The sequence below is a fragment of the Kryptolebias marmoratus genome, linkage group LG24 (genome assembly GCF_001649575.2).
Source record: "Kryptolebias marmoratus isolate JLee-2015 linkage group LG24, ASM164957v2, whole genome shotgun sequence".
Lineage (NCBI taxonomy): Eukaryota > Metazoa > Chordata > Actinopteri > Cyprinodontiformes > Rivulidae > Kryptolebias > Kryptolebias marmoratus.
The window spans coordinates 319,004-337,705 of record NC_051453.1 but is presented as its reverse complement, the minus strand read 5'-3'; the positions used below and the strand labels follow the sequence as shown (position 1 = coordinate 337,705).

Genomic DNA, 18,702 nt, shown 5'->3' with positions numbered 1-18,702 from the left:
GAGTCTGTCCCAGTCTGCAGGGAGAGTAGAGAGGCCCAGAGTCTGTCCCAGAGTCTGTCCCAGAGTCTGTCTCAGAGTCTGTCCCAGAGTCTGTCCCAGAGTCTGTCCCAGAGTCTGTCCCAGAGTCTGTCTCAGAGTCTGTCTCAGAGTCTGTCTCAGAGTCTGTCCCAGTCTGCAGGGAGAGTAGAGAGGCCCAGAGTCCGAGCTGCTGGAGCTCAGGTGTGAAGTTTCCATCTGCTGGTGTTGGTCCTCCAGGTTTCAAGTCCAACGCCATCCCAGCAGTCCACCAGGACATTTCAGAGCGCCTCATCCTTCCCTCTGCTGACAGCTTTTTGGAGAAGCTGATTGGATTTTCCAGCAGTACCAGTACCTGCTCCGATGGCATCACTGAGCTTTGCTGGCAGCGAACTGACCTGCCCTTCAGCCCACAGAGGATCTGTGAGGAAGATGAGGGACACCAACAAGACTGAAGGCGGCCATCGAAGTATCCTGGGCTTCCCTTAGCAGTGATACAGGAAGAACCAGACCGGCTATTTGTGTGACAGAAGGAGACTTCCTAAACTGTACAGCATTTCTGTTGTATTGGTTTTAAATGATCTATCAGCTGTAAGCCATATTCATCTAAACTAACAGAAATAAACGTGTGGAATGAATCTATAAAACACGAGTTCCACGTTTTGAATTGAATTACTGAAATAAATTAACTTTTTGGCGACATTCTAAATGACAGAGATGACAAGAAAATCCCCACCGGCACACTGACTTCACATAAACTTACAATAGTTTTTGGCAACTCCTGAATGAATCATTGTCACTAAAAAAGTTCACAATTTTTCTCTCATTGTCATCATCTCAAACCTCACTTTGTCAGAGTTCATCTGGTTCGTCTGAACAATTTTATTCCCTTAAAGGTTTTCTTGTTAAGCTGCACCACTTATTTATTTGCACAGTAGGAGACTATTGCTGTGGAGCTCAAACCCCGTTGGCTATGGCACGATTTCCGATCACCTCACCACCGGTTGCGAGAGCATATGAGGCCGGCACCGCTGCCAGAGCGGTGGCTGCTGCCACCGTGGCGCTCCCGGTAGCTGTGAGGTGTAACGGCACGTCTTGAACGCGGGAGTAGTCCCTGTCGCACTTGGCGAGGAGGAGGTGCTGCTCTCCCGGGTGGAGCAGGGCCTGGCGGGTGAAGGTCTCGCCGTCGGCCAGGCTCTCGGGGAGGGGCTGACCCCGCGGCTCCGGCAGCAGCAGCAGGCAGATGATGCACAGCAGCGTGCAGCAGGCAAAGATCACGTGATGCAGGAAGTAGCCCTTCTGGTTGTGGAGCTCCATGATGGGGGCGGTGAGCATCCCGAAGCCGGCGCTCGCCAGGACGAGGCCCAGACCTCCACCCCTGCAGACAGAAACCAGGTTTATGTATTCTGACTCAAACTGAAAACAAAAACTTCAGACTTTTACAGCTTCTCTCCTCCTATCAATGGTGATGAGGAGGATTTTTCAGAATGATGAATAATTCATCTTGCCACAGAGCAAAGAGTGGTTAAGGGGATGATTGAATATCTCCTGAAACCCTTGATGTTTGCCTGTAAGTCACATTTCCACCACTAGATGGAGCTGTTAGTTGATCAATGAGGGTTCAATGAAACAATACAGAGATCTTACCTGGCTGAGCTCAAAATAAAACTACTTTACTGCCTTCTATGAGCAAACCACCCGCTGTTTAGGATGTAGAGACTCACCGGATGACCGTTGGGGTGATTTCTGCACAGAAGAAGATGCTGAGTGTGCTGACAGCATGAGAGGAAAACATGCCGATGATGGAGAAGGCCACCGAAAATTTCCTGTTCAGAGTGTCCCGCAGAACTGTGCACATCAAAAACAACCCAACCAGTACAGCTCATATTAGTGGCAAAGTTTAACATTTAAACGCCTCTTTTAATGTTTTCAGTCACAGTAAGGTGCAGGCATACCTGTGTCGTGGCGCAGGCTGTATTTTCCAATCACTGAGAAACGGAAACAGAAATTAGTAAGCACAAAGAGCAGAACAGCGCTAACTCGATACAAGCAGGATAAAAAAGCCTTGAGGAGAAGTGGAACAGTTGAATTAATGACTCTGCTACAGATGTAGGTCAGGAACGCAGAACAAGGCAGAACTGCAGACTGAGCTGTTTTAATAACCCAGGAAGAGCCTGCAAGGTGTGCTGGAGTATCATCCTCATGCCCAAACTAAAGCTGAAGCTTTTCAAAACCCTAAATTCATGCAGTTTCCAAGGTTAGGGTTAGTTAAACAGCTACAAAGTCCTCGTAAGGTCAGCTGAGGAACATAAATAATTAAAAGATAAATAATCACCTAAAGCAGGGATCTGCAGCTCTTAGAATTAAAAGAGCCAGTTCTGCCCTTTCTCTCACTAAATAACGTGTACAGAGACACAAAACCTGTTTGAAGCTTTAAATACTGAATATACATTATGATGTGAACGATCTATAATAAATTGTTGACCTTTATTGGTATTTTAAACATCAGGACAAAAAAAAGACCAAACTTTTGTGATGAGTGAGGAAACATAATTCTTTTAAGTGAGTCTTTTCTCCACCACATGTGGCTGGAAGCTGGATTAATCGGTTTTACTCCTTGGATTATTAGAAGAATTTTGTTACAGAACATTAGCATTAAGTTGGACAGAAAGTGCAGAACGGTCCTGCTGCTGACTCTTTCTCCAGGTGAGGACTTACAGTTAAGCAGCCCCAGCTGTAGCAGTGATGCCAGAGCCGTTATGATCATGAAGGTGAGCAGCCCTCCACGTCGACCCATCAGCCCCACCGCGGGGCAAAGAGCCAGGCAGGTTGCCACGGCGATGCCAGCCATGGTGTAATAATCAGCGTGGCACAAAGCCGTGGGCTGGGCCTCCGGGTCCATCATGCTGCGGGCGAAGCAGTGGTGAATCCCGTAACCTGTCAGACTGCACAGACACACAAACCGTCACCACCAGAGGCACGCCACCAGGCCGCCGAGGTTTCCATCCACAGACGAAGAGCTCGCGTTAAGTCACGCCCTCAACACTTACGAGTTGACGCACAGCACCACGATGTTCTTCCACAGGTTCCTGGTTCCCATCATCTTCACAATGCAGCTCCTCTGGGGCTTCCTGTGCAGCTCCTGCTCCAGCTCTGGGAGGAAACATGAAACTCACACCTTCAGATCTTTCAAAGGCTAATGAGAGGCCGGCTGCTAAGGGAGCTTTTAGCTCAGAGAAGCTGAAGTGCTGCGGTGCCTGACTGATGCTTCCCTTCACAGACTCTGAGACACTCATACGGGGGAGGAAGGAGTGTTGGCGCCAAGGACCGGAGAGACAGATGGAGAGAAAGTCTTCAAGGGCCGCTTCAAATAGTTTCCTACTATTCTGGTTATAGATTATTGCTTAAAAAAGCAGCTCTGTGTTCACTTTTTAAATGCCTGAATGAAGCAAGGCTTTGAACAGTTTCTGAACGAACCGACTGATTCAGTCCCAGAAATAAAGTGACTTGATCGTTGAATGCTCAAACTGCAGGTGGATTTCATCAGGTGGGCAGTTTGAGAGGGGATGCTTTACACCGTTTGTGTCTGTTGCTCGTTGATTTCTTCACAAAGCCAAGAGCTGCTGCAGAGAAACAAATTATAGGTTGTGCTGATGATAATTGGTTCTATTTATTCATGAAACCTGATGAATCCAATCAGCTACTTAGAATACAAACATGTCTCAGAGACATGAAAAACCAGGATGAGTTTTCCTTTTCTACATAGGGTTTGGTTTTTGTAGCCTTTTACTTCCTCTGAATGGCAGTAATTTGGCCTCCAGTTCTTGGAGTTGTTTTTCATCAGGATATGTCTTTTAACCCCTGAATTAAGAATGTTACCAGGACCTGAGGCTGCAAGTTCAAGCTCCGGCTGTGGCAGGAAGGGCATCCAGAGTAAAACAATGACCAAATCGTTCATGTGAGTCTGCTCGCTGTGGCGATCCCTGAAGAAGGAAGCAGCCGAAAGTACAACAACACAACCAGGACCGCTTTCCTCCACCTCTAAAATTAGAAACCTCTTGTCCCACAATGATGCAGACAAACTGGTCCGTGCATTTATGATGATGTTTAAAAGTCTTCAGTTGATTAAAAAATGCTTCTGTCAGAGATGAGGTTTCCCTGTAGGCTGTCCTCTCTCATGTCTCTCATGTCCTCTCTCTGCTGCTGTCTTTACTCTCTACTCTCCATGTCCTCTACCTGCAGTCATCAACCACACCTGGACCAATCCCTCTGTTTGTCTGTGTCTCATCTCCCATCCTCCCAAACCCCATCTGGATTAGGCAGATGGCTGCTTATCCTGAGCCTGGTTCTGGTTCTGGTGGAGGTTTATTCCTTTCCCCTGTCTCCTCCGTGTTGTTCAGGATGAGGGATTGTGACGAAGTGAAGATTTGACACCTTCCTTAGACAGATAACTTTCACTAATTGGCCTTTAATTGGATTTGAATCTAGATAAGAGTTGGATTGAAAGTAATTGGCAGAATGAAGTGAGTAAAGCCGCAGGGAAGCTTTCGTCCCTTAAACGCGTCTTCACCTGTAAGAATGCCGCTGGACTCGGTTGTCATGTCAACCTGGTTCTTCCTGGCGATGCGCAGCATCATGGCTTTGGACCGCTTGTAGTGCTGGGTGGCCAGCAACCAGCGCAGAGATTCAGGAAAAATCCTGGAGAGTGAGAGAAGGATGTGAAGAAACAGACAAAAGACGATAACAGAATGTGCTGTAAGAGCAAGACGGAGACAAAAAGGAAGAAGAGAAGAAGAAAGAAAGCACTGTTTGTCCGTTGAGTGCTTGTACTGTGTGAAGTGGTGTGACTGTACAAGCCATCGCCTGGCTCAGTGTGAGAAGAACATGCCCCCCCTCCCTGTCTTCAAAGGGCGGGACTCACCAGACGTAGGGCAGCATCAGAACAAAAGGGCTGATTATGACGATCTGCAGCACCTGCCAGTCCTCCCCGCTCGGCCAATAGCGGCACAGAGCGGCCACGGCTGGCATCAGAAGCTGCCCGCCCACCTTCAGAAAGCTGGCCACCATGGTCATGGAGAACCGCCAGGCTGGCAGACAAAGCTCGATCCCTAAATAAAGACGGGGAGACAGAAAATACAGACTGTTGTCATGCTGCTGCTCCAACCGTTTGGATGGGATCTCTCTCATGAGCAGAAGCTTGTGTGTGTGTGTGTGTGTGTGTGTGTGATTCAACAGCTGAGCGTCCCTCTCCCCTTCATGACTCTAACATGGTACGGTCCAGAAGTCCTCCTGAAGGTGTGTGAAGAGCGAGGAGGGAGGGATTCACAGTAACCTGTGCTGTCTCTTTTTTATTATTATGGAAAATAAGAATAAAAGAGGGCTGGAATATAAAACACTAGTTCTGATTAGAAGGCTATAAAAAGTCCATCTATTCATCAGATAAATAACTAAAGGAAAGACAACAGAGACTTTCACAAAAAGAGACAAAGAAAATCTAAGAAATGGAGCAAATTAAGGAGACCTGATGATTAAAAAATGTAAAATTATTCAGCTAAGAGCACCAAATGGAAAGCAGAATGGTTAAAAAGGTTTTACTGGAAATCTCGTTCTTCTCTTCTGCCCTAAATTCTCTGAATGTTGCTCACAAGTACAAAAAGTAAAAAAAGAAATCCCTCCGTCCTATAATCCTTCACCTGACCATCTGCTTCCTCCTCTTCAGCCAGAAACACAAGCTGAGAGCGAGGTTCATACAACTTATTTAACAAACTCAAAACACAACGACAGGAGAAGAATCATGAACATATCTGGTGTTTTCACAGACCGTACTGTAAATATTTCTGTTTCTTTCATTCCTTTTGAATTTTAAAACCAAATGTGTCTTTTTTTAACTCAGGATGGTTCCTAACAGAGGCAGATGACCTGAAGTACAGTATTTATGGTAAATAGAAGCCATGAGTTGGTCCAATGCTTCTTAATTTTAAAGAAAGGAGCTTCTTTAAGCAAACACTGGACCGTCTTTAAAAAATATCCCACAATTCTTTGCTGTCTTTTTAATCAGGATTTAGTTTAAACCAAGGACTGAGAGTTTCGGTTTTAAATTTACCCACAGTCATTATAAAGTCATATTTTAATTATTGCCTGCTGCCGTGAAAGGCGGGTGATCATGTAATTCCCTCTGTGTGTTTGTCAGCAGGTGACCACTGGCTGAGCTTCAAGATGGCCACCACAGCTAATCCACCTTAGCAAACACATTAATGGCTGTGACTCAGGTACTGAGCTAAAACCTGGTTAGTAGTAGCTGAGGGTCATCCCCAACCCACACTGTCGATATGAACTCCTTCAGGGAATTTCTTCCACTTTTTATAAAATAATAATTAATTAAAACTCTAATGATACGACAGTCTAATTTTGAAGGGTTATACACAACTGTTTGATCCACATAGGAGCTAAAAAACAGGTTTCTTCTTGTAGGCCTAAATTCAAAGACTGAAATAGAAATCTAAAATTGATTTTTTTTTCTTCTTTGGTATTTCATCTCGCAAATTTCAGATGAAGAAATCAACATCATCACTATGAAAGAGCACCAGATGAACAAAACAAAAACCAGCTTATCAATAAACACACACACATCCTTATTTGGACTCTGCATCGTCTTCCATGTAGTTCTGAAGCCTAACCCTGACCTTTAACTCGAACCTCTGACGTGCCACCATACTCTAGCAGGGTTTGGTCTGACAGGGTTGGTGATTATACCAGAAGTCCAAAAAAAGGCAACAAAACACACACACACACACAGAGTGAGGACTGTTTTGTTCCAGCTGAGTGTGAAAACCGTTCCTCTTGTGCTGATTATCTCACGCCCCCCCGCCCCCTCCCCTCCCTCTCCCTCCCCTCTCTCCAGCTCCAAAGTGACACCATCCCCCTNCTAACCCCTCCACCCCCACCTCCACCCCCTCACCAAGCAGCTTCTCCTCTCACTTCCCATCTGAAAGCTGGCTGAGGCTTCTCAGAACAAAGACAGGAGCAGACGATCTAATGGGCAGATTCATCTTTAATGACAAAATGTCTGACAGCTCCATCACACACACACACACTTTGATTTGTGCGCTGCTGCCTCACTAACATGGCCTGGGGCATGAGAGCAGAGTACTGGCTTCCTATCAGCATGAGTTCAGAGTGAAAACAGCCACATGAGCCTCAGATCTGCCCAATGAAACAGTTTCATAAAAGAAAACGAAATAAACCAATCCCATAACTTTCACCGTCTTTATTTTCAGGTGTGTGAGTGCGAACACAACGCCAAGACGAGAAGACATCAGCAATGACCTCAGGGACGTTGATGCCCATCTATCTGGAAAGGGTCAAAGGTCATCAGGAGTCCATCATTCTACAGAGGAAACATTTCAGCTGATCAAACCAGGAGTGGCAAGAAATTCACCCTGAAGGTCAGACCGTGCAGTGCTCCATGTCAGACTCCACAGGCCTCAGTTAGCAGGTTAAAGGTCAAAGGTCAAAGGTCATGACAGGACAGTTAGAAAAAGACTGAAGTAAGGCTTGTTTGGAAGGTTCCTTTAAATCTAAAATACATTTAGGATTCACTCTGACAGTCAGATGAAGAAACATCATCAGAGGCTTTAAAACTGAACATTTAATGTTTGTTTTGTTGATTAAACAAAGTAAAGAAAGTCCCTCTGCTGCAGCCTCAGAGACAGGAAGGGAAAAGCTTTAATCGCCTGACAAGGTCACAGCGTGAGCAGCAGCTTCCCCCCCGCTGAGTCAGCACAAATCACCCTGAGTCATAAAGACACACCGCCTGCATTCTCCATCAGCTGCTTCACTCTGAGAGGCCAGGCAAAAATATTAACCGTCAACCTCAGCCGGTTTGTTTGAATCTGATTTAAAAAGTGTCTCTGATATTTATTTATTTTGATTCCCATCATTTTGCTGTGGATAATCCCTCTGGATTAATGAATCCTTCTGGAAAAATCTGGAAATGTAGGGACAAATCCAGAACTGATCATGAAGGCTGAAGTTAAGGAAGTCTGATTTTACTGAATCATATCTATTCGCTGTTTGTTTTTTGTAATTCATCCAATGCAACATTTTTCTCAGCTGTTAGCTCAGAATCCAGTCGGGTTCTTTGGGTTTGGATTTTAAATCCCAGCTAGCTTTAATTAATCTTCTTAATTCTAATAATCACCGTTCTGTATTCTGTTCTCTCCGGTAGGCTTCACCACTTCCTGTTTTATTTTGGAGAAACAGGAAGTCTATCCAACTTCCTGTTGCTTTTGGTTACAGGTTACTGTTGTTCATGTCAGATTCAGACGGTTTTCTCTTTCGTTTTCATCATTCAGCTCCAGACCTTCTTCGTTTCTTCCTCCACGTGAGTTCAGTCTTTATTTTTACCTTCTTTAAGATTGTTTGTGTTTGGTTTCCTGCTTCAGGAGAACTCTTGGTTTGTTTCTCCACCTGCCTCTGAGCAACTTCAGTCCAGCATTTGATTCCTGACTGGCTGATCTGAACAAACGGGTTTTATTTGAGGACGCAAACCTAAACCTGTTCACTAACATTATTTCCACTTCCTGAAGAAACATTCTGGGACTGTTTTTGTGTTCAAGCTGGTAAAAGCTGTGGTTTGTCAGCAGCTCACTTCTTTTTAGTTGCAGCCTTTCATTGTGTGAAGCAGTGATACAAACGAACATGAAAAGTCTTTTTGCAGAAAGAATTGCTTTGTTTTGGTGTGAAACTGAGTGTTAAAATGAATTAGGAACATCTCAGATTTTCTGTTAGACTTCTGCACCTGGAAGGTGCTGCATCTGTCAGATCTCTTTTTATCCCATCTTGTTTAGCTCTTTCTCAGCTTTTCAAACACACACAAAATGCTAAACTAAGACAAGTTTAATGCAAAGAGTTGAGCGAAAGCCTGGAGAACTATTACTCAAGACTATTCTGTGCATGTGGAATATTGTACTTTAAAGTGGGGAATAAACAAAGAGAGGGGTGCTCTGTTTATTCTAAAGAACTGATGCAAAAAGAAAGACTCCAAACAAGTCTGCGTCAAACCCAAGCTGATTTTATTAAAGCAAACTGCTGCAGTGGAGTTAATCATGCAGCGAGCGCCGCAGAGAGATAACCAAACAATGAGATTTCAAATGGACCAGTGATTGTGGTAATGAAATGTTAAAGGACGATGAAGGCGGGCAGGGAAGCGTGGCGGAGAGATTTAGAAACCAGAATAATTCTGTTTTGAACTTCCAGCAGAAGAAGGTTAAAGGAGGAGATGAAGCAGGTGGAAGAAGATTAATCCTTCCAGGCTTCATGATTATTTCCCAGATTCTTTCTGTTTTTATTAGTTCATCAGGTTTTAAATGAGACCTGGTTAAATGGAGGCTTTAAGCTTTAATGTAAGGAGTTTGCATCTGTTCAGAAGTAAAACATCGGAGATGTTTCAGACTGTTTCTGCACGCTGCAGCACAATAAGAATATAAATTTATAAAGATGCGCTCGAGTTGTTTGTTCAGTCGGACTAAAATAATGAGCTTCAGATGCTGAAGCCTGAACTGAAAGCAAAGAAAAAACTACAGAAACGAGCAAATACTGATGAGAATGACTCTTATTGTGGTAGTTTCTGATATACTTCCTGTTAGGTAATGATATTAAAGTTTAAATATTTATACTATAGATACAGTAGTATTGCATTTATCTTTGAGCCACAACTTTGCTAAACTTATCTTTTAGCCACAGTTGTACAAATTTGATCTTTTAGCTCCAGTTTTGCAGAATTGTAGTTTCTTTTTTGACTGTGTTTATCCTAAATTTACTCAACAAATTTCAGCGACATCATTCAGATCTGTGTTCACTCTGTAGTTTAGCAGAAAATGATTAAAACTGATTTGTTCAATTCCTCTGAGGAGCTGACCAGAAGGCAAAACCTAAAGCAGGTTGGAGGAAAATCTAATTTTTTACATGAATATAGTGAAGCAGAAGTGGTAAATGTACACGTAGGCTCTGGTTGGAAGATTTTCTCTCCTATAATCTGTGACAGTAATCTTAATCTCCATTTTATTTAACGTCTCTGTCACCCTGACCTAAACACCAAACCCACCACTGTTTGCATCAAAGCTCAACTCTCAGGAGTCTCTCGGCACACGGCCATCTTGTTTGTTTGTCAGACGGCTTTATTTGAGATTTATCTGGGGACCCCTGCAGAGGGAGGCGGGGAAGAAGAAGGAGAAGGAAAAAACCCACCCCACAGGCCGAGCTCGAGTCTGCCTGAGCTTCACAAAGAATCTGACTGAAAAGAGAGGGGAGGCCCACAGAGGGGGAGGGGGGACGGCAGAGGCCACAGAGGACAAACAGAAACGACCGTATGACCATCAGGATCAGCGTCAGATGGAGAGGAGGAATCGTGTTCGCCTCACACCTTTCCCCTACGGTCACACTGCAGGAAATGTGACCCAATTCCCATTTTTTGCACATAGGAGACACGTGTCAGATTGTTTCTTGGCAAACATATCCAATGTTTTTCAAAGCAACCTCAGTGTGAACGTTCATGTCACATTTCATCTGATTTGTACTTCAGACGAAAGGACTCCTGGCTCCGGCTCTTCATCCACACATGGCTCAGCAGCCACGGCAGAGAAAAAGGTCATCGTTAACATTTATGCTCCTCTTTTATCGTCGACCGCTTGGATGGACAGTTGGCCCCGACTGGAGACACACATGCTAACACTCGCAGCGGCCATGTTTCCTTCTGTAAACATGCAGGTCATTCCAGGAACTGGAGTCTGACGAAGGTCACGCTTCAAATAAAAAGTAGCCTCAGACAACAGCCTTAGGAAGCACAAAAATAAAGGACCAGCATCCTTTAAAGGAATGCATGTCACCCGCCGCCTTTCATGCCACAGTTTTAAATTCAGATCATCTTATGTTGAGAAACGATGGAGTTGTAGCAGCTTTGATCAAACGGTGAAAAAGGTAACCAGTTGTAGATGAGATTTTAATTCAAATCCCTCCACTAGCTCCTGATATTTAATAACTGTACAGACAAACACACAGCTGGGCTCTAATTAAGGAAAGATTTGTTTGAGAAAAGATCCGACATGCAGAAGTTCAAGCAGGGAATCTTGAACAGTTCGGTTAAAGGAGAAAGCCACTAGAGATGAGAGGAGATGAAATATGTAAAAAATCAAACATGTTCTTCAATCTAAGAAACTTTCTCTGAGGTTTCGAGCCGGATCCCAAAGCGTCAGGCAGAGAGGAGGTGGAAACGTTTTACTTACGGAGCACGAAGAGGGAGAGAGCGAGGCCCGCCAAGCAGAAACCCTCAAAGAAACGCAGCGTGCTGAACATGGTGACGTCTACGGAGAAGGCGACGCTCAGACCGAAGACCAGCATGAAGAGCGCCGAGAGGATCAGCACAGGGTGGCGGCCGAACCTTGGAGGCAGACAGGTCAGGAGTTCAGACTGATTCATCCCGTTTCATCCCGTGGGAACGCCGAGTCAGCGTTCCCAGACTGAAAACTTTTAGCTGCTTTAACTGTTCATCAGTCGAAACATTCAGCTCGTTGGGACACGCCTTTAGGGTTTTATACTTTGAGACTTTATGGAAATATTTCACTTTATCTACAGATTTTTCCTCCATGAAATGAAAGAAGCTGTTAGATTATTTTACTGCTTTTAGCTACTGTTCTGCTGGTTTTAGCTTTTAGTGAGTTTTGCTCATTTTAGTTTTTAGCAGCTGTTTTGTTGATCTTAGGTTTAGCTATTGTTTTATGGGATTTAACTCCTTTAGTGTTTGTTTTGATCATTTTAACTTGAAGAATTCCCTCAGAAGCTGCAGTTTCTCCAGTTTCCTTCAGACTCTGTGAACGTCCTGGTTTCATGGTGGGGTCAGGGGTCGGGGTCAGAGGTCAGGTCACGGCAGCCATTGTTATTGATTCTGAACACAAAGCAGCAACTTTTTCTCCCACGGTTCAGCTCAGGACGCCTGCAGGCCGATTCGGGCGAATTTAACAAAGTTAAAAGTTGTTTCTCCTACGAAGAAAACTGAGCAGTTTTTCCTGGAAGGACTTGGATTTAAACCATTTAACTAATTTTTTCCCCAGAGATTAAACAAAGCTTATGTAACTGTGATGAAACTCACAGGACGGTGTTAGGAAACGTTACAGAACCTCGCTGGAAGCTGGATGATAATAAGTTCCTGAAAAATGAGTTACAGCAGCACTTCTGTGTAATAAAAATAAAAGAACTGGGTTTAAATTGTTCTGTTTAAAGTGTTCAGAGAGTTGGTGGAAAAGGAGCAGCTAGAAGAAGACTTTAAAAGAAAAATGCACCAATAAGCAATAAGCTCCATGTTCAAAATGAATAAAGCTTTAAGGTGAAAAATTAAGAGTTTAGTTGTGAAGCTGCAAGTTTTCTTTCAAGGCCAACTAAAGAAACTACAATTAATGTGAAGGTTGACCAAAATTAGCTGACAAAGTTAAACTGAGTTGTTAAAGCTCAAAGAAACAGAAGCTAAAAGTAGACTAAAAGACTAAGATAGTTTGTTGAGGCAGATTTCTAAAAGAACAATGTTCTTAATGGAACTGAAGAGATCTCTGTGAATTTCTGAGGAAATAAAGTGAAATATTTTAAAAAGTATAAAAGTTGCAGCAGCCGTCTGCTGAAGGAGCCGAATGTTTTAATATTAGCAGCTAAAACGACACAAAGTCTGCAGAAGCAGCTGGACTGTTTACAGTACTGAAATATAAACATGAGTCAGCATTAAGAAAATAATCAAATAGGAGACGACCTACCAGTCAGCCATGACACCCATCACTAAGTAGCCGAATATGGAGCCCACGAGCAGAGAGAACTTAGCGATGTGAACCTTCCAGGCCGAGTCACACACCAGGTTCCACTGAAACAGACGGAAAACGGAGACGAGTCGGTTTTTAATCCACCTACATGAACAGGAGCTGAAACCTCTGAGGACGGATCATCTGCCGAAGGTTCAGATCAGTCAGGAGACAAGCAGGTGTGTGTCTGTGTGTGTGTGTGAGGTGGAACACGGGAATGGGCCAGCTTGTCTACAATGACACAAATCAATCGTTTTCTTGTCTGGGTCAGTGAACGCACCACTGCAGCCAAGCACACATGTGGATCAGCAGAACTCCTGCAGACCGGTCCGACAGTAGCAGAACCTCCAGCCGAGCACAGGAGGAACCAGGAGACAACTACCGGATCTTTGATGCTCACTTTGGTTCTGAAATAACCAGTCGTTTGCAGATGTGGGGAACTATTTCTGGGTTTTAGCAACAAATCTGACTGAGACATCAAATATTCATGTTCAGCTGGGGGATAACATGTGACCAAAGTTTTATCATCTTTATTTCTCCTTTTTCTTTCACTTCTACATCATTTACAGCACATTTTAGCATGTTTCTGTCTGTTAGCAAAATATCTCGTGAACCACTGGGTGAGTTTTAATGAGACTTTCACGAAATAATCCTCACACCTACATTTATAACCAACCCAACTGACCTTTAAAAGCACAAATATGGCTACATTTCAATCGTTTTTACAGATATTGAGCTGAAACCTGGCGTGGTGGTAGCTGTGAGTAATCCTCAACGCATACTGTGAAGGCGGCGGGCGATATGCATTCCTTCAAGTGATGCTAGTCCTTTAAATTCCCTATTTTAAAATCTGTCCTGAACTCAGCCTGCAGCTCTGATACTGAGATGATGGTGATGGGGATCATCTCTCTGTTACCTTGGTAACCACATTCTGAGTGAGTCCCGTCTGCAGCTCCAGCCTCCGCTCCGCGCACGCGCACAGCATCCCGCCGCCGTCCTCGAACCCCTCCCCGGTTCCGTTGCCTCTGAGTTGCAGCGCGGGCGCGCGGCTCGCGGACACCGGCAGGTGCGAGCCGGTCCAGTTGCTGCTGTCGTTACCCAGCGGCTGCACGCACGTGCTGTTGGGCTGCGCCAGGAGGAAGTGGTCCGAGAACTGGCTGAAGCCGATGAATAGGGCCGGGATCCAGGTCAGGACCACCAGCTGCTTCTGGTGCCGGCCGAACCCGCCCAGGGCCGGCAGCACGCAGCCGTCGGTGTGCGGCAGCAGCCGGGGCGCCGCGCGCTCCAGGGGCGTAAAGCCGTTCTCCGGCGGGTGGTCCTGCGCCTCCGGCCGGCCCCCCGCCATCACGACCCGGCCACAAGGACAGCAGCTGCGCGCGACCAAAGCCCCCCCGCCGCTCCGCGCGCACTCTCTGTGGCGAACCCTGTGACACAAAGGAATCCCAGCGCGCGCAGAAATCCGGTTTGTAACCAACCAAATCTCGATAAAAGCTGCGTCCGTGAAACACCGAATCACCGAGCGGCGACCCTCATTCCGACCGGGGGGGTGTCCGAGTGGGGAGGCTGTGTCAGGAGGCAGCGGAGGCGCCCCCAGAGAGGGGAGGGCGACCCACACAGGCTTTGTATTCCATCCGTGCAGCTCCAGCTGGATCCATCCATGTGGGGCTGAAGTGGCCCAGGCCCGGGGCTCGTTTGTTATTAAAATCTGAGCATCTGTTTGTCCTTCATCCGCGCGTGCTCACAGGTCTCACACCTGTCCACACCGTGACCCCCCCCCCTGGAAGCTGCGCGTCATTTACATCCTCATGTCCGAATCCCCGACCTCTCCTGGATCCTGGGTCCGATCTGAGCCGCTGAAACCCGCCGCTCGCTCTGTCTCCTGAGTGGGACTCTGTGCCGAGCTGAGATGGAGAGGACGCGGGGGGCTGGGGGGGACACCAAGCCCCGCCCACATGGCTCGCGCTATGCGCTGCGATTGGAGCGACTGCACCACCAAGGGGCATCAGGAGGAAACAAAAGCCCCCTTTGTGCAGCTTCTGCCTCCTGTCGGAGCAGAAAGCTGTCGTGTTTCCCACCGAGGCGCGAGGATTTAAACATTTAGGATGTTTTTTTGCGTTTTTCTGGCTTTGTGTTGATGCGTTTGTCCAACGTCACGCGGAGGCAGCTGTGCGTCACAAAGCCCTCAGTTCCAGGGTAGCATTTAGGAGGGCCCGGGCCCCTGGGCTAAAGCTTCCTTTGGGGGCCAATCAACTTGTTTTTATTTATTTTTATATGTGTACAAATAACACTGATTATGGCTCATTAACCAGTCAGACCAGCAGAGCTGCAGCCTGAAGCTGATTTCTGTGGGAGTCCGGGGCGCCGGAAGCTGGAAATAAATCCACATTAAGAAGAACGTCAGCTAAAAGCTAAAAGTTAACTAAAAGTTGAAAACAGCAAAAGGTTAGCTAAAAGTAGGTTGGTAGCAAAAAACTAAAATGAAGTGTGCTGCAGTAGATTTCAAACAGCTCAAAGTTTTCCAGATTTTGCAGAGACCTGCATCCATTTTAATGAAAAACAAAAAGTTAAGTCAATACGTCGGCTCTCAAACATCTGTGTGGGGACAGGTGAGCGGAGAAGGCGGCGGGAAGAAACCTGTTTTAACGCCGCAGGAGGAGGGAGGAGCTCCCAGGGAGTTCTGAGCCGAGCGTCTCGTGGACGGTGAAAGGCGTGTGCAAAAAACAACTTCTGGACTTCTTCTGAAGTGTGCTGGAGCCTTTAACATACCTGAAAGCACGCTGAGTTGGTCCATAAAACCATATGGAAGAAACAGGAGAACGAATGCTGACTCAGCGGTTTTTACAGTCATACTCATTAGGTGCCTCTGAACCTGGGGGCCCCGGTTAGGCCTTTGGAAAGTCCGGCCCTGCTCAGAACCCTCCTGCTGACAGGTGAGGAGCTGCTTTGGGAGGACATCAGGAGGTTTGATGGTGTTGTGCTGCTCCTCAGACACTAGAGGGCGCCAGATCACAACTGAACGTCAATTTCTGTTTTAAGTAAAGATGAAAAAACGAACTTTAAGAACTCTGGTCAATGAAAAGGTGCAAATATCAGAATAAAAGGTGAAGTTTTGGCTCATTAAATGAATAAAACACGCCTGCAGGGTTTTCCTGGACTCTGTGGGAGATCTGGGTCCAGGATGAATCTGTTGGTTTAACCTGACAGCAAACAGTTTAGTTCCTGGAGATGGTATTCAGGGCGCGGCTGGAGGTGACAACTGGTGTTCAGCACCTTCTCCTCCTCCTCCTCCTCCCATCCAGGCAGGCTTAAACTGGGAGGTGGAGGAGGTTAGTTGTTGTTGTTATCTGCCAACCAACCACACCCAAGTTAAACCACACGTTTTTACGAGGCCCTAAACCAAACTCGTGATTTGATAACTCCAAATTAACTTGGAATAGTTTCAATTGTTCATTTATTTTTTTCTTTGTGTCATTTAAATGCACTAAAAACAGGATTTTAATTTATTTCAACTAGAAAACGTGCATTTCTGTATAGTTATAGGCATATTAATATGCCTGTTAATACTGAGTGATTAAGAGGCTTCTGCAGAAAGTGAAGACCTGCTGAAGAGCAGGGAAACATGTAAAACCTGCAGGACAACGGCCCTTCAGGACCAGGATTGGACACCACTGCCTCTTCTGCTCCTGTTTCCTGTTTCATTTTCTCTCATCACTTGCTAATTCTCCTCTTATCTCTCTTCCTGCTTTTATTTGTTTGTTTTTTGCCACTTGGGCTACATTTCTGCCCAGTTTGCGTAAGTTCAGTAAGTTGTTCTGCCACTTTATCCTGTGAATCAGCTGAGAAAATTATAGAAAGAAGAGTAAACGGAGGCAAAATGAACAATGAAAGCATCCCGCAGAGATTTTTATCACTTGTCCTAATTTGATCTCCTGAATCAGACTGGAGGGAGCTGTTGTTGCTGCTTTGAATCAGGTTTTTGTTACTCATAAAAGATGTAAAGTGATATGCTTTAAACTCAAATGATCTCACTTTCCTTTTTCCTAAAAAAAAGGCACCCAGGGACAAAAACTCAGCTTCAAATGTGCTGTTAGAAAAGCAAAGAGGAGGAAGCATCACTTCAGCTGGTGGACTTTTTAAAGCTTCAGCATAAATTACAATAAACGGATAAAGACGGTTGTTGTGGAGAAAATTAATCCAGGCTCAAACTGAGATTCTTCTGGAGAGTAAAGGTTTATTACACAAACACGTGAACAATCAGGCTTCTGCATGTTGGAGAGGAGACAGATTTTATTTTATTTCTAAGTCTGCACAAACACTAAAAACAGAGAACACATTCTTAAAGGTTATGAGTTCATTAAACATTATATTTTCCTAAATAATCACACATTTCCTTCAGATTCTTCAGCTCCCAGTTTACAGATTTACTTTAAAATATTAAATTGCTACTAAAATAAATTTAATTTTCTCATCTCTTATGGAGCACTCCAACAAACCGTTGCAACTATGTTTTTGTGTTGTGATGTTTTATCTTTTTCTGCTCAGATTCAGTTTATATTTTTTACATTTTTATTGGAGGTTATTCTCAAGATTAAAGTTGAACCCTGCTTTAATAAAAATCCAAACTGTCCATTTAAGGCACTAAACCTGTGACCCATGAAGGAAACATTTGTTCCAATTTCTTTAAATACATCTCCACAAAAAGGCAAGAAGACAGAGATAAGTATTTCTGCAACAACATGATTCTTAAGAAGCTTGTTTGTATTCATTTATTATTGAATTTCTGCAAATAAATGAAGCAAAGTAGAAAAGCCCTCTGTTCATGCATCAGTAACAATTATAGTAATTCATGCTGAGTAAAGAGAAACAAACAATCAAGGAAGTTGTTTTATGTCTGAATTTTTGGAAAATAAGCATGTATCTTAATCATAGTTTGTGTAAATTTCCTCAAATGCGCAGAAGCCGGCGGTCCTTCAAGGCTTCTGGTTACAGCAGCAGCAGCATCATGTGACCACTGACCCAGATAGGTTCAGGTGTCAGCGCTCTCCAGAGGCCCCTCCCTCCCTCTCTCCCATTCACCTCCTACTCCCCAACCCGTCTCAATACCCCCCGGAGGCATATCCATGTCACCTGCTGCACAGGTACGCCTCTGTCACAGGATCTGTGAGCTGCAGCAGCAGCTTGAAAACGGCCCGCAGGACGAGGTTTTCGACCGAACCAGACTGGAGCATGAACAGCTTCTCTGACACGCAGACTGTTTAACTCTGAAGACAGAAAGCTCCTCAGACAGCAGACGTATTGTTTTAGCTCCGACCTCTCTGTAGGCTGACTCACACGCAGGTGCAAACACAAGAACATGAGCTCATCTTTTTATTGTTTCCAACTGTTTTCACTCTGAGTTCAGTGTCCTGTAAAAACCTCAAACTCTGTTAGGTGTGTGCATGTAAACGCTTTCTGTGTGTGTGTGTTTATGGCTGCTCCTCCACCACAGAGTCACTGTCAGGACAGTCAAAGTGTGTGCAAATAGTGGCTGTGCACGTTGAATGCATTCTCTGTGAGTCTGCAGAAGAAGCTGAAACTGAATGGCAGCTAAAATGGGAAGCATTGTTTTTTCAGGAACTGACGAGATCTAAATGTATCTATGGGTAATATATTTGTAAAGTTAAATAGTTCTGCAAATTCTAAATAACAAGAGCCAAAAGCCATGGTGTCCATTTCCTGAATGAGCTGAACGTTTTGACATTAAACGGCTAAAATAGCGTAAAGTATGCAGAAGTAGTTAGACGGCAAAAAGCCCCAGAGTGGAAAAATGATCAAACAATAAAAATCAATCCAAAGAAAAACAGAAATC

The 18,702-nt window shown here is 44.9% G+C and overlaps 1 protein-coding gene across 1 annotated transcript; it reads right to left on the bottom strand.

The window, feature by feature from the left end:
* Positions 1-6: 6 nt before the first annotated feature.
* Positions 7-14,749, bottom strand: LOC108248364 (solute carrier family 22 member 23). Its single transcript, XM_017437102.2, has 10 exons — positions 13,771-14,749; positions 12,813-12,916; positions 11,298-11,452; positions 4,937-5,123; positions 4,586-4,713; positions 3,066-3,168; positions 2,734-2,960; positions 1,971-2,003; positions 1,740-1,863; positions 7-1,393 (listed from the first exon to the last, which is right to left on the bottom strand). The coding sequence occupies exons 1-10, from the start codon at positions 14,197-14,199 to the stop codon at positions 973-975; spliced, it is 1,911 nt and encodes a 636-aa protein (XP_017292591.1). The 5' UTR covers positions 14,200-14,749; the 3' UTR covers positions 7-972.
* Positions 14,750-18,702: the final 3,953 nt, after the last annotated feature.